General features: G+C 58.2%; 1 protein-coding gene across 1 annotated transcript; it reads left to right on the top strand.

The window, feature by feature from the left end:
* The first annotated feature begins 745 nt into the window (after positions 1 to 745).
* FADS6 (fatty acid desaturase 6) lies at positions 746 to 12,463 on the top strand. Its single transcript, XM_037066021.1, has 6 exons — positions 746 to 980; positions 1,400 to 1,566; positions 9,094 to 9,274; positions 9,885 to 10,072; positions 10,996 to 11,175; positions 11,767 to 12,463. Exons 1-6 carry the CDS (start codon positions 818 to 820, stop codon positions 11,914 to 11,916), a joined length of 1,029 nt encoding a protein of 342 aa, XP_036921916.1. The 5' UTR covers positions 746 to 817; the 3' UTR covers positions 11,917 to 12,463.
* Positions 12,464 to 14,713: the final 2,250 nt, after the last annotated feature.

Here is a 14,713-nt window from a genome sequence, read left to right on the forward strand (position 1 = left end):
ACCGGCCTGGTAAAAACATCTTGCCCTTCTATAAAGAACTGGAAGGACAAACTCCTAAGAATTCATGAAGGAAACCACCAAGGAAGGCAGAAGGAATCGAAGTCACTCCTGTCCCTGACAGCTGTCTCCCCACCCCACCCCTTCCTCCTCCTGGGGCCCCGTCCAAAGGTCGCTCCACCTAAAATGCTGCTGTCCTCACCAGTGCCGGACCCCGTGCTAAAAGGGACTTCAGTGTAAGACTAGGGAGAAAGTAAAACGAAACAGAAAAAAGGAGGGAGTTGGCAGAGCCCCAGTGGCTTGTGCCCCTCGGCGGTAGATGGGGGCCTGGGGTGATGGGAGGGGGCTAGGACCCAAGATGTGGGGGTGCCGGTTGCCCTGGTGCTGGCCTTGGTCCTGGGCTCAGGCCTGGGCACCCTTGACCGAGGGACTTGCAGAGGGATCCCGTGGGGAATGGTGATGTCTGGGTGTGTTTTCTCTACAGATGTCCCTCTGAGCCCCCGGGTCTCCGGACTGGGGATCGCGCCCCTCTGTGGCTCACTCCTCAGCCAGGGCTACTAAGAAAAACACTCAGGCTATGGGGTCAAAATGCTGCCACAAACCCGAGCAGCTGCTTGGGGTCAGGCAATCAGGGGCCCTGAGGGGTATCCGTGCGTGGCTATTCTGGACCAGAGGCCCTCGGTGCCCAGCACAAACCATCGCACCGGGGCGGGCGCCCGGAGCCTGACTCCGCCCTGGCCCGCCCCCGCGCTCCTCCCCGCCTTGCCCGCGCTGCAGACACTCCCGGGTGTCCCCAGTCGCGGGGGCGCCGGGCGCGGGCATGGAAACGGCGCAAGGCGAGCCGCAAGGGAGCGCTGGGGCCGAGGTGCTGCTGGGCGAGCTGGAGGCGCGGGTCCGGGATGTGGTGAGAGCGAGTTCGTGGTGGGAGCGCCACGGCGTGGATGGTGCCGTCCTCGGACTCAGCCTCCTCTCCCTGCCGCCTGGTGAGGGACTCGGGGACTGGGTGTCGAGAGGCCGAACTGGGAAGGGGGTGTGGGGGAGGGGATGAAGAGGACTGCAGGGGAGGGTGGAGTTGGGGAGACGCTGTTTGCCCGGGACCCCGGGATGGAAAGTCACCCCCGCGACTGAAAGTCTGGTTGGAGTGTCCTGCTCTATGTCCCCGGAGGACCTGCGCGCTGGAGAGAGAGGAGCTGGTAGAAGGAAAGAGGAGGGGGAAGCTGCGAAGGGTCACAGGGAGGCTGGGAGGGACGAGGTGGCCTGGGGGAGGAGGGGAAGGGCGTTCTGTGGGGCCACCAGGGATGAGGCAGCGGGGGACGGGTCTGGGCTTCCAGGGGTTGGGGCTGGGGCGTTTGGGCCCAGGTCTCCAAAAGCCAGAGAAAGACCCTGCCTGCTTGCCCTGCAGGGTTCCTGTGCCTGCGCTCCGACAATGTCCTGGTCTTTGTCCTGGGTATTGCCATCCTGGGTGTGTGCCACTACACCCTCACTGTCAAGGGCAGCCACCTGGCCACTCATGGGGCCCTCACCGAGTCCAAATGCTGGAGCAAGATCTGGGCACACTTCTTCGTGGAGGTGAGCCTGAGAGGGGGTGGGGGTGGCTGCTGGTCCTGGGTGCCCACCGCCTGGCTCTGGGCCCATGTGCAGGTGTGTACAGCAGGCACCCTGCGATGTGTGTGTCTGTTGGAATGTGCATCCAAGTGTGCAGCATGCACTATAGTGCGTGTGTCTGTGTGTACCCTTGAGGGTGGTGGCACCTGGGGGCAGAGAACTGCATGAGGGGTGCATGAGTCTGCACCTATGGCAGTGGACTTGGCCTGGGCACCCCCATTTCTCCTGGGGACACCGACTCATCTCTGCAGTGTTGGCCCAGGTGGTGGCAGAACTTCCTTCTCCTGCCAGGACACCTGTGGCTTGCAGGTCTCGGCCAAGACCTTTGGGCCCCCTGGTTTTGCAATCAGGGTTTACAATGTACGCTGCAGACAGAAAGGGTGGGGGAGTGGGTGCCTGGTGCTGCAGGGTCCCAGCCCTGGAACGTGCACCCACTGATGCCTGGCAGTGGCCGAGCCACCCTGAGGGAGCTTCTCGCTGCTCCCCCAAGTGTTCTCCAGGAAGGACCCTCCTCTCTCCTGACCCTGCGCCCCACTCCTTCCGCCCTTCCCCATCTATCTCAGCCTGGTATCCCACAAGCAAGGCCAGGGAGGCAGAGGTGTCTGGCCAGCCTGCCCTTCCCTCTGATCCCTCCCTGGTCCCTCTGCCCTCCAGGTGGATCCTCACCCGGCCGGCCAGGCAGGGGGCAGGGTAGGGCGCAGCCTTTGGATCTGCACTCCTCGGCTGGATTCCCAGCCCCGCGCATTGACTCAGCATGTTACTGAGCTCAGCGTGTGAGTGTGAGCCTCCTCAGCAAACAAGCAGGAATACCGGCACCACCTCCCCCACGAAGCCAGCCTGAGGATTCAGTGTGGGGCTGGGGCCTGGCTCTTCGAGGCTTGACGGGTGATAGCTTCGCTTTTTTTTTCCTCTGGAGGGAACATGCAGCAAGGAAAGGGTTAGCACCTTTGGTGTTTGTGAGTGTTGTTTGTTTTTAACCAAAAGGTGGACACAGTTGTGCAAAGCGGACAGACTCTGTGTGTGTGTGTGTGTTGAGTTGCATGCACTCATGGGGACCATGTGGGGTGGTGCTTGTCCCCCACCTGCTCTTGGCGTTGCACAGAGGGTGCGCTCCTGCTGCCCAGGACCCCCTTCTTGTTGGGTCCTGTGCTCTTCCCCAACCTTGACCTTCAGGAGACCCGGTCACTATCGAAGAATCTGGTTCTCTAGTCTGCGGCCGTAGGTGTCAGCCAAGTCTCCCTGACTTTCCTGGGGCACCCGGCGTGTGCCGGGCCTGTGTCAGGGTCTGCTGGCCGCAGTGGGGGTGGGCAAAGATGTCACCCTCTCTGACCCACTGGCTCTGGTGGGGAGGAGAAAGCAGGATGGAGGGGCCAGTGACACTCCAGGTTGTTGTGTGACTCTGCGAAGTGTCCCAGTCATTCACGTCTCCCCAAGCCCGCAAGGACCATGCACTTCCGGTCTCTACGAGACCGTTCCAGTCTTCCTACTAGTGCAGCTCTGACCCCCCTCCAGCCCACAGATAACCCTGACCTCCCCCTGCAAGAGCACCTGCCCCTCCCTGTCCTGAGTGGTGTCACAGGGACTGTTACATTCTTGGGGACTGCCAGTGAAGGGCTGCAATAAGGTGGGGGGCAGGGCCACCTGGTTTCAGTACTGAAGCTTGGGAAGGATTGACTCCTGAAATTAGAGGGTTTAGAGACCTCCCTGCAGGTCGCTCACAGCTAGGGTGCCGTGGGGCGTGAGACGGAACAGGCTGCTCCGCTGTCTCAGCTCCAAGGCCCTCTTCCGAGGCCGGCTTTGAGCCACTGGGGGGCAAGTCACAGCTAGGCCACAGGGCGCACAGGCCAGCTCTGCCCCCGGGAGGGAGTGTCACCAGGGGACGCCCTCACCTTCATTCAAGTCCTGTGTGGTGGTGGAAACAGAGCCAAGAGGCCCAGCCGGGCCATAGTGCTCGAATGTGCTCTTCCCACGAGTTCAGCTCAGCCATGACCCCCAGGATTGTCTCTCTGACCTGCTCCCTGCCTTCCTCCACCTGAGCCCCGAGGGGCGCTAGACCGCACAGGCTCAGCTGTGACTTTGCTGTTTATTTACAAAATTCGATTACGGGGCAGAGTCAGGTCTGCACCTCATAACATACTTTTATTAAAAAAATTTATGTTGAAAACAACGGCAGATTCACAGGGTGTTGCGAAAACAGGATAAGCAGTCCGGTGCACCCTCTACCTGGCTCCCTCCAATAGCTACATTTCAGTAAGTGCTGTTCAGCGCAACGCCAGGAAACTGACCTCAGCACCGTGTGCGTCTGCACGTCGTCCGACGCCATTTCCCAGACTAGCGTGTAGGTTCCCAGACTACTGGGAAGCAGCCGGTTGCCCCACCATCCCTCTTTGGTGTGGCTTTCTCAAGGCTGAGTCTGTGGGTCTGTGAGCCTGGCTCCTGGTGGCGGCGCCCTTGATGGAGGGCTGCCTAGAGAGAATGAGGCGGGGTTGCTTCCAGGGGAGGGGCCGCCCAGCGGGTTGGGTGGGGATGTTTGGGGGCTGAGACAGTGTCTGTGGAGCCTGAGAGGGCGGTGGCTGAGCAGTGCTCTCACCCTCACGGAGGTGCTGCTCCCCGCCGAGCCCTCCGCCGGGTGCTGGGGACACAGCCGGAACAAGGCACGACCAGTTCCCCAGGGCCTCAGAGTCGAGTGGGGAAACAGACACATCAATGGCATCAAAATCGTAAAAATCCTGATTATACCAGCTGACCCTTAGTGGCTGCTTCCGGTGTACTTTACACACATTATCTCACTTAACAGCCACCCCTCCTCACGAGGTCGAAGCTATGATTACCTATTTGTGGGTGAGGGGACACTGGTCTGGGAGGTTTAGTCACTCGCCCAAGGCTGCTCAGCTGGTCCGCTGGCTGGGCGGGGGCGGGCAGAACCTGCTGGAGCGTCAACCAGCCGGTGTGGAGGCTGTGAGCACTGAGGTGGGGGCTGCAGGAGCACTGACACATCGGCAGGCCTTTTCGGCTGTCACAGCTGGTGTGTGTGTGTGTGTGTGTGCGCCATACTGGCGTCTAGTGGGTGGGGACCAGGGATGCTGCTAAACATCCCACGCTGCTCGGGACAGGCCCCCGGAACACAGAATGACTGGGCCCCAAATGTCAAGGGTGCCCAGGCTGAGAACCCTGGGGGCGGGGAGGGTCCGGAGGAGGCACTGCCAGGGGAAGGCTGGCCAGGCCCAGTGCAGGACGGGGGTTTCACAGGGAGCAGATGGGCAAAGGCACAGACTGGGAAGCAGCATAATGCCTGAGGGGCCTGCAGAATTTAACGGGGAGCCTGGAGAAGCGGGGCAAGGAGGCCTGAGGGCCAAGCGGAGGAGCTCCGAGGTTCCTGGGGACACAGCCTGAGAGGGGAGAGGGTTTCCTCGGAGACGCTGCCCCCAGGACGAGGCGCTCAGGGGCCCCTCTGGCTTCTGCCCTCAGCACTGGCCCCCTCTCATTCACACACACGGGAGGAGGACCTGTTACTGCATACTTTCCGAATTCTGGACCATGAGAACATATTACCTATTCAAGAAACAAGTTAGACAACTCCCTTTGGCCAACGGCGGAGGTCTGGGGACACCTTAGTGGGCAGACTGAATCCTGACACCACCACCCCGCTGTAGAGCCTGAGGACCCACCGTATTCTCACTGTGGGGGTGGGGGTGCAGCAAATAAAATACGGATGCCCGGTTAAATTTGAACTTCAGATAAACGATGGATGTAGGCCATTTGGGGGTATATGGCTAAAAAAGCGATTGGTTCTCCACCTGAAACTCCACTGCACCTGGGCATCCCGTCCTTTGACAAACCTCCTGCTGAGGCCCACGAGCCCCTGGGGTCCCTGCCATTCTGGAGCCAGGCTGAGGGGCTTCTGAGCCCCTGGGAACCTGTGAGAGGACCAGGGAGGGAGGAGAGCCTAGCAGACTCCTGTCCGGGGTCCATCCTGCCCGAGGGACGCCGCCCCTGGGCTGACACACAGCCCTTCTTTCTCACGCTGTCTGTGCCTGCTGCCCTCCGCTCCGGTGTCCACCTTCGGAGTGGCCCTGCTGTGCCCCTGGCCCTGCGCTGGAGACCTGGCTTTGCCCTGGATTCTTCCTCCTCCTCCCACTCCTTCCCTTCACCCCAGATCCTGCCCCCACACCTGCCCTGCCCACCCTCGATGCCCATGGCCTGTTCATCCTGTCTCTGCCCTTCCAATCTAGCAGAAAGACCTGTTTACCACCAACTAGGCTGCGTCATAAGTTTATAGTGATAGTTTTTAGTCCTGAAAAGCCTTTGTTTAAAAAATAAAATGAAAGGACAATATTAGAGGGCAGGTAAGAACTGAGAGCCTCCCTTACCTGCCAGGGCCGCTGGGGAACGGGAGGAAGAGGGCCTGCCCTGCACACCTTCTGAATTCCAAATTATGCAAACACGTTTCCTGTTCAAAACACAAATCAGACGACTCAGAAAACTCCCTTTGGCCCGTGGCAGAGGTCTGAGGACATCTGGCAGACGAACAATGGAATAAAGAATATGCATGAGGGAGAGAAGGAATGAGTGAGAGGGAGAGCTGGGACCCCTGTTAAGCTGAGAGGACGTGTGGAGAGGAACTGCGCAGATGTGCCCCTCGCACAGCCCGGCCACTTGCTGTGGAGAGACTGGGGCTCTGGGGTCCTGCTGAGAAGCACAGAGGGTGGTGACATCAAGAACACCACCAGCCTTGAGGCTTCCAGAACTTTCTCTGGGTCTGCAAGTGGCATCCACTTGGGCGAGACCTTTAAACAAGCCTTTCCAGCAGGATGGCCCGTTCTCCCGCTACCTCCGCAGCCGGTGGCCGGTGGACAGAGGGGCGTGCTGGGCTCTGGTTGGTGGGTGCGCATGCGCTCAGACACGCTGTAATCTTCCTGCAGCCTCCCCTTCTCGCCTACATGTACCGCAGAGCATCTCGATGGGAGTGAGAATTCCAGCGTTAAAGAAATAGCCTCAGACCTGTTTGTGTTCTTGTAAAAGGGCGAATCGCACACGGGCTGTGTCCTGAGTCACACAGCACACGCGATGCACTGCACAGGTAGCCTGTTTCCCCTTCACCCTCAGGTCAGGACACGTGGCTGGGAACCTGGCCGGGAGCCCGGGCAGGCCCCTGATCCAGGCTCCCCGGTCTCTGACGTGGCTGCACCGAGTGTGGTCAGCACTGGTCTGGGCGGCCACGCAGAGCTTGCTCCAGAAGGAAAACCACCCTTGTCACGAGGCGGACAGCTGACCTCTCCTACTTTCTACCCCTCGCCTCCTTCCCTTCGGCAGCCACTGGTGTGTCTGTGAGTCTGTTTCTGTGCTGTTTATTCATCGTGTTCCACGTGTACGTGAGATCACACAGTGCCTGTCCCTCGGACTTATTTTACTCCGCATAGCACCCTCGAGGTCCCTCCATGTTGGCGCAGATGTGAGATTTCGTTATTTTCTGTGGCTGAGTTGCATTCCATGGTGCCACACCTTTTTTATCCACTCATCCACTGATGGGCACCCAGGCTGCTTCCATACCCTAACCGTTGTCAATAATGCTGCAGTGAACAGAGGGATGTGTATACTTTCCCAAGTTAGTGTTTTGCTGTCTTCGGGCAAATACCCAGCAGTTCCACTGGGGGGATCCTATGGAAGCCCTATTTTTAGTTTTTGAGGGGCCCCCATACTGTTTTCCACGCTGGCTGCCCCGATCTGCAGTCCCACCAGCAGTGCCTGAGGGTTCCATTCTCTCCTCGGCCTCACCAGCACTTATTTATTGATTTACCAACGATTCAGCTGGCGTTGCTTAAGGAAAGAAGCAAGGCGCAGAGGACTGGCCCTGGAGCAGGAGGGTGTGGAAGGAGCAGTTACACACAGCAGCCCCTTCCAGTTACATGGGATAGACCGCGAGGTTCAAGACACACACTTGCCTTGGCAGAGGCGGGTCGATCTCAGGACGTCCCAACAGACCCCAGCTGCGGCCCCCTTGTGCCCCTGCCGAAGACGGCTACCACTAACTCGAACCAACCAAGGAGCCCCAACGGGCGTGTGCTCTCAGCAGGCAGGTCCTTGGAGACCCGCAGGCTAGGAAGAGTCACTGCTTTAGCCAACACGTTGCCTGCCCACCTCTGCAGCTTCTCCCAGGTTCTGTCCCTGTGCAAGGTTACAGCAACAGCAAATCCCACCCCCAGGGGGTTACGTCACCCAGGAGCAAAGCAGCTGGTCCTGTGGGCTCCAGGGCGACACCTCGGTGGCTGGATTAGCACTTACCTTCCTGCCCTCTGCCTTCTCGGGGGGCCCTGGGCCCTGTCTGTTGTGAAACTGCCCTTGCGACAGTATTAACTGTGCTCCTCAGCGTCCTGTAGATAGAGCTTCTGATGACCTTTCGTCTTCATTTTGTTCCAAAGGAGGAAGTCTCTGGGCACAGAATGTGAGGGTGGTGGCCTTTGTTACATTTTGTCTTCTCCCACATCTGCCTCTGCTAAAGGGGCCTTATGGCTTATCTTGGATGAAAGCTGGGTTCAAATTCCGCCCCCCCACTACCTGCTTGGCTGAGTGACCTGGGGTGGCCACCTGGCCTCTCTGTATCTCGGTTTCTGCCTCTGCCAACTGTGGATGGTACCACCACTGACCCCTGGGCTGGAAGGTTAACAAGTCACATATGTGCAGCATACGCTGAGTACTCGCCTCTACTCTCTGTAAAAGGCTCACAGTGAGTGGCGTTGGAAAACTCTTCACTTCACGTTCTCCCGGAAGCAGGCAGGCAGTGCCTCCAATGCAATTAGCAAATCTCCTGGCCTGGGTAAAATATTGCAAGAGGCTGACATCTGCATGTTCATTTGCATGTATCTGCATAAGAAACACCTCAGCCCCTCTTTGCATCCAGATGACTAGTCCCAGAGTCAGAGAGCTGCTGCTCAGGACCAGCTTCGGAGAACCCCACGAATGCCACAGTAGAGCCACCCCTAGAGAGACTCTAGCTTTTGGCACTGTCACCCCAGGTGCCACCCTCCTGGACAGTTTAGGAGATGGCCTCCCTTTGCCTCCAGACCACTCACACACCCTGCCTTTTCTGCTGCAGGCTCAGGATGCAAAGCAGTGCTGTGGAGGTACAGATGTTTCCGAGAGAAACACAGAATAATCGTAGCCTGGTGCCAGGAACTCGGCCTGCAGTGCGTCGAGTCCTCTCGGGCTTGCAGGCTTGTCCGGATGGTCAATGGCAGAGTGGCAGTCGGGGGTGGGGCAGGCCGCCTGCTCCCTCGCACTTTGCAGTGCCACCCCAAGTGGACACCGCTGCTTTGACTGGCTGCCACTCCATGGCCACCAACACCTGAGCGTTGATGGTCAGGGCTGATGAGCTGGGGGTGTGAGTCAGGCAGTAGGGCCCTGGACGGGCAGTGTTCTGGAGGCTCCCAAAGGTCCCCGTTTGCCTGACTGGGCTGACGTGGACCTCGGTGCCCTTTCTGGCCCCTCTGGTAGGTGTGCACGGCCTTCCCAGTAGAGGACGCCAAGCATGGGCACATCAAAATGCACCACGGCTACACCAATGTGCTGGGCCTGGGGGACTCGAGCACGTGGAAGGTGCCTTGCCTCAACCGCTATGTCTACATGTTCCTGGCTCCTCTCTTGATTCCCGTCCTAACCCCTCTGGTGGCTGTCGGTGAGTACGCCGGGGCTTGGCCAGGTGGGGGCTGGGGTGGGGCTGGAGTGCCCTGCACAGGGCGGCTCGCCCTTCTCTTCCCTCCCTTCTCCACCCGTGGAGGCTGCTTGCAGAGGAAGCCAGGAAACCCGAGGGAACCCAGAAACTTTCTGAGACAGCCAGGCAGGGCGGAAAGAGCCTCAGACCCAAGGTCAAGTCTGGGTACTGACCTCACTTAACCTCTCTGAGCCGCAGGTTCTCGCCTGCTCCTCAGGGGTGGTGGGAAGGCAGGTACCAGGTCACGGATGGAAAAATGTTTGCCTCGCGCTGCACAGCACACTAGAATTTCTAATGTCACAGGAGCAAATCATGTGGTGGAAGGAGCAGGGGCCCGGGGGCAGCCGGACCCGGGTTTGAGCCCCACGCCACAACTTACTACCCGTGTGACGTTGGTCGAGTTGCTTAATGCTCCACTGGCTCACCCATAACGTGGGTGAGTCCACTTCCCAGGGCTGCGTGTGCATGAACACACCTAGACCCCCCTGCTCAGCGCCGCTGAGCCACCGGGGCACCAGCTTATGGGTCTGAACCTTGCCCGCCCCGCCCCTGTATTTCTTGCTCCCTCTGGCAGAGCGCCTGAGGAAGGTGAAGCCCGGGGTTGCTCTGCGGACGCTGGGCCTGATCTCCCTGGGCCTTTATTCTCATTACTGGCTGCTCCTGAATGTGTCTGGCTTCCGGAGCCCTGGCTCAGCCCTGGTCTGCATGCTGAGCAGCAGATCTCTGCTGGCCCACCCTTACCTGCACATCAACATCTTCCAGGTAAGGCGCTGGGGGCTGGGAGAGCATCACCTGAGCAAGCACCCCCCCCGCCAGCCCTCTACTTTTCTCTCTGTGGGTCCTCACAGAGAGTTTTGGTCTCAGGTGGGGAATTTGCTGCTTTTCAACACTGGCTGTCATTCACATGGGGATTGAAGGTTTGTTAAGAAACTTCTACGCACAGGGCACTTGATTGAGCCCTGTGGGGACACAAGAGATTAGCCCCAGCCCCAGCCCCAGCCCTCAGGGCACTTACTGTGACAACCCCCAGGGAAGGGGCATGGGGACCATCCCAGAGCCCCAGCACTGGCCAAGAGGCAGGCAGACAGTGGAGCTGGAAGTGCAGGGCTCAGCGCATGGTACAAAGGCCTCCTGTTCCCCGGGCCAGGGCACGTGGCACCATCCCAGCACCATCCCAGCACTCACCTCAGCCGTCTGGGTGACAGAACCCCAGGTGTGGCCCGCAGCCCGACTTGCTAGAATGGAAGCTCCATTCACTTCACGTCCCTTAGACTCAGGATGGTGCCTAGCAGAGGAGGCGTTTATGCAAACCTGATGGACGAAAAAATATTTGCAGCTACATGAGCTTGACCTTGAATGACAAGCAGGCTTCTGATTGGTGAAAGCAGCAGAACAGGGAGAGCCTCTCCAGGATGAAGCCCAGACAGCGACAGGAGCGCGAACAGTGGGCCTTGAGAGCTTTGGAGGGTCCTGGGACCCGAGGGGCACCCCGGCCAAGCCCCTCATTGCACAGGTCGGGAGGGAGGCCCAGAGACGGACGAGGCATGCTGGGGGCCCGGCCTCCTCATGCCTCTAGCAGGTCCACGGGGGTGGGGGCACAGGGACCTGAGTGCCCAGTGAAGGCCCCCGGGGCAGGCTGGGAGGTATGTGACTGGCTCCGGCGGTGACCCACGCGTCCGTCCCAGCACATCGGGCTGCCCATGTTCTCCCGGGACAAGAAGCCCCGGCGGATTCACATGATGAGCCTGGGGGTGCTGAACCTGCCGCGGCTGCCCGTGCTGGACTGGGCCTTCGGCCACTCCATCGTCAGCTGCCACGTGGAGCACCACCTCTTCCCCAGGCTCTCCGACCACATGTGCCTGAAGGTAGGCGAGGGTCGGGCCGGGGCGGCTGGGATGAGGGGACTCCTGGAGAGCAGGGGGTGGCCACTCTTCAGTATTTGCCTGAACACTGAGTCCCCCAAATGGCAGGAGAGGCAACCCAGGGTACGAGCAGAGTGTGGGGTTCCGATTGGAGACACGTGGGCTTCTTATCAGCTGTGTGACTCAGTGAGGTCACTGGCCGTCTCTGAGCCTCAGCTTCCCCGTCTACTGTGGTAGAGGAGTGAGCCGTGCTCATGTTGACAGGCTTTGCGCAGGAAGTGGAGAAATGGATCTGAAATGCTGGGCACACAGTAGGTGCCTCACAGTAGGTGCAGCACAGTAGGTGCTGGTGAGAGGGAGCCGAGGCAAGGAGGATGGTCACGTAGCTGGGAGCCAGTCTGGGGGGTGGTGGATGTGGTCTTTCCCTCACCTGCTGGGAGGGGGAGAGGCAGGAATTCTCCCAGCCACCCAGCCCCCCACAGAGCATCATGGAGCAAGGCAGACAGGAGCTGGGGCTGGGAAGAGGAACGGCTCCCTACGGATGGGCCTGCCTGCAGTCCTGGCTCAGCGGCCCCCTCCCCCACCCTCTGGCAGGTGAAGCCCGTGGTATCCCAGTTCCTCCGGGAGAAGCAGCTGCCTTACAACGAGGACACCTACCTGGCTCGCTTCCGGCTGTTTCTCAGTCACTACGAGGAGCTCATGGTGCAGACCCCTCCCATCACCGAGCTGGTGGGGCTGCAATGAGGGGCGGCTGGCACAGCCACACTGCTCCCTTCCCGGGCCCAGACCCAGCTCTGCTGCTTCTGCTTGTCCTTCCCCCGAGGGTGTGGCTGGGCTGCTGGTGGTGGACCTGGAGCACCAAGGCCCTGGGAGGGCGGGGAGGCAGGAAGCTCGTGCTGGAAGCTCCACACGGGAGGGTCACCTGCCCGGCTTGCTTTTCTGGGCTCTGAGGGCTGTCTGGAGGAAAGGAATAGAGGTGGCTGGGGACTCTGGGCATGCTGGCCGACTCCGTCTCAGGACTGAACAGCTGGATTCCTCCCCAACTCTGCCTGAGCTTTGGTAGAGGTGAGGGAGGGTGATGGGGTGAGGAGAGCCTGTGCAGGGGACAGGCCAGGAGGGGGCATCAAGAGCACAGCCAGCCCTCAGCTAGGGCCTCCCTGGCACCAGGCGAGTTGCACACTTGGCCACTGCTTCTTCTTGTGCCCTTGGAGCCTCTGTCCCTTAAGGAGCCCTCTCCCCAGGGACCACAGGGGCAGTTACCTTTGACCAGCCGGAGAAGCCTGTGCCAGACTCAGGAGCTCCCAAGAGCCACAGCATCAGCAAGGTCAAAGTGCATGTGTTCTCTTTTACAAAGAGAACAGCCTCCTATACCTTCCTGCTGCTCTTCCAAAGTGCATCCGGAGCTCAGAAATGGCCTTAAGAACTATGAGTGGGACTNCCCTTGGAGCCTCTGTCCCTTAAGGAGCCCTCTCCCCAGGGACCACAGGCGCAGTTACCTTTGACCAGCTGGAGAAGCCTGTGCCAGACTCAGGAGCTCCCAAGAGCCACAGCATCAGCAAGGTCAAAGTGCATGTGTTCTCTTTTACAAAGAGAACAGCCTCCTATACCTTCCTGCTGCTCTTCCAAAGTGCATCCGGAGCTCAGAAATGGCCTTAAGAACTATGAGTGGGACTAATCAAATGGCCAGTTCTCCACATGAGCAATGCAATGTTAGAAAAGGCCCCATGGCATCGTCCCACCTCATGATTAAAACCATCCTAATACAAAAATCAGTGACTCACTGTTATTGATCTGGGCCTGAGTGGGAATGGGCAGCCACTGGAGGCCCTAGTACCAGACTTGGCTGTACCACAGGCAGCTGGGACGAGTCGCTTTGATTACTCTGAGAATGTGGACTGGGGCGCACGGGGCTTGGGAGGTGAGGGGAGGTGGCAGGAGGGAATGAAGCCCTTCGAGGGCTCTGCAGCGACCTAAGATCTAATTCGCACAGGTGTATGAGAAGTGATCATATTGATGATGATAGCTGACATCTATTCAAAACTTATAGCACATTTCTTACCTATTCCATTTACTTTCTAATCTTTACAAGGACCTGGCACTGTATTTTTCCTTGTGTTATATGCTGTGAAGATAAGCCTTGGAGGGTTTACATTTCTCAATGTCATAGAGCTTGCAGGTAGCAGGAGAAGGATTTGAGCCCGGGGTGTCCGACTCCAGAATCCCTGCTCTTCACCACCAATCGTAGGGCCTCTGGGAGGGGAGCCCTGTCGGGCCTCCTGGGATACCTGACCCTGAGTCTCCTTGTCTTCCTCCCACACGAGAGGATAACAAACAATTTGATCATTAAGACAAACTCTTCATGACCATCCTCTATGTGCCAAGTGCTGTGCAAAGCTCTGGGATGTAAGAGTGAATGAGAGTGGGCCCGGGCCTGCGGAGCTTGCAGTCTAGGGCGGGAGTTAACCAACTCTTTCTGGAAAAGGGCCAGACAGTAAATCTTTTGGGCTTTGTGGATCACGTGGTCTCTGTCACAAATACTCAAAGCATTTCGTGCCATCCAAGTGCGAAACAGCCATAGAGATATGTAAAGGAACGAGCATGACTGTGTTCCAATAAAATGTTTATGAATGTGTGTAGTTTTCACATGCCACAAAACATTATTCTTTACATTTAAAATAACCATTTAAGAAGGTCAGAACCATTAACGTGTGGCTTGTACAAAACCAGCCCATGGGTAGGATGCAGCCTGCCATAGACCGCTCATTACTGATCTAGTGGGCGAGGCACAAACACAATGCCGTGTTAGAAATGAGAACATTAGGAGGGAGGGGAAGTGATGGGAAGGGGCCCAAGGGGTTCCTGGGGGGCCAGCCATGTTCTGCGTCTTATTCTGGGTGGCGGTTACATGATTACATTCTTGTGATGATTCACCAAACAGTGCACTTCTGATTTGTGCACTTTCTGTGTGTTACGGTTCAATTAAAAAGATAATGAAAAATGATAAGGCAGGGTAGTAAGTAATAATGGAGTGGAGTGTTAAGAGGAACAGAAGGGGCTCTAAACCAGCTTGGAGAGGACGGGTTGGGGACATCTTCTCCAAGGAAGCATTTGACAAGGGGGCCCTTGGGAGAAGAGGAAGCTGAAGCTGGCCTTAAGCTTACTGGGTCAGATGAAATCACAGATCCTGTCATTTAAAAATATACTTTGCCCATCGTGGGTTTTTTGCACTTGGAGCCAGTGCCTCCCTTGACATCACACTCTTCCAGCCCTTGGACAGAGTCAACATCTGGCTCCGTCCATAGCCCCTGGGCGAACTGCTCCTCTCCTGTTCTCACCTATTGAAAAGGGAAGGGGTGAGGCCGGAGAGGATCTCTGGTCGAAAAAGGTGACCTATGGAAAGTAACCTCACAGTGGGAGCTGATCAAAAACTCCTAAATGGGCGGGTCTTGGTGGGTCGCCACGCCCCAGGCCTATCGCCTCTTCAGTGCAAGCTTTTAAGCAAGTCCTGTCCATTGTTCTTGCGCATCGAGGTTAACACATT

This window comes from Sturnira hondurensis, unplaced genomic scaffold, assembly GCF_014824575.4.
Source record: "Sturnira hondurensis isolate 20B ecotype Veracruz unplaced genomic scaffold, ASM1482457v3 Scaffold0001221, whole genome shotgun sequence".
Taxonomy (NCBI): Eukaryota; Metazoa; Chordata; class Mammalia; order Chiroptera; family Phyllostomidae; genus Sturnira; species Sturnira hondurensis.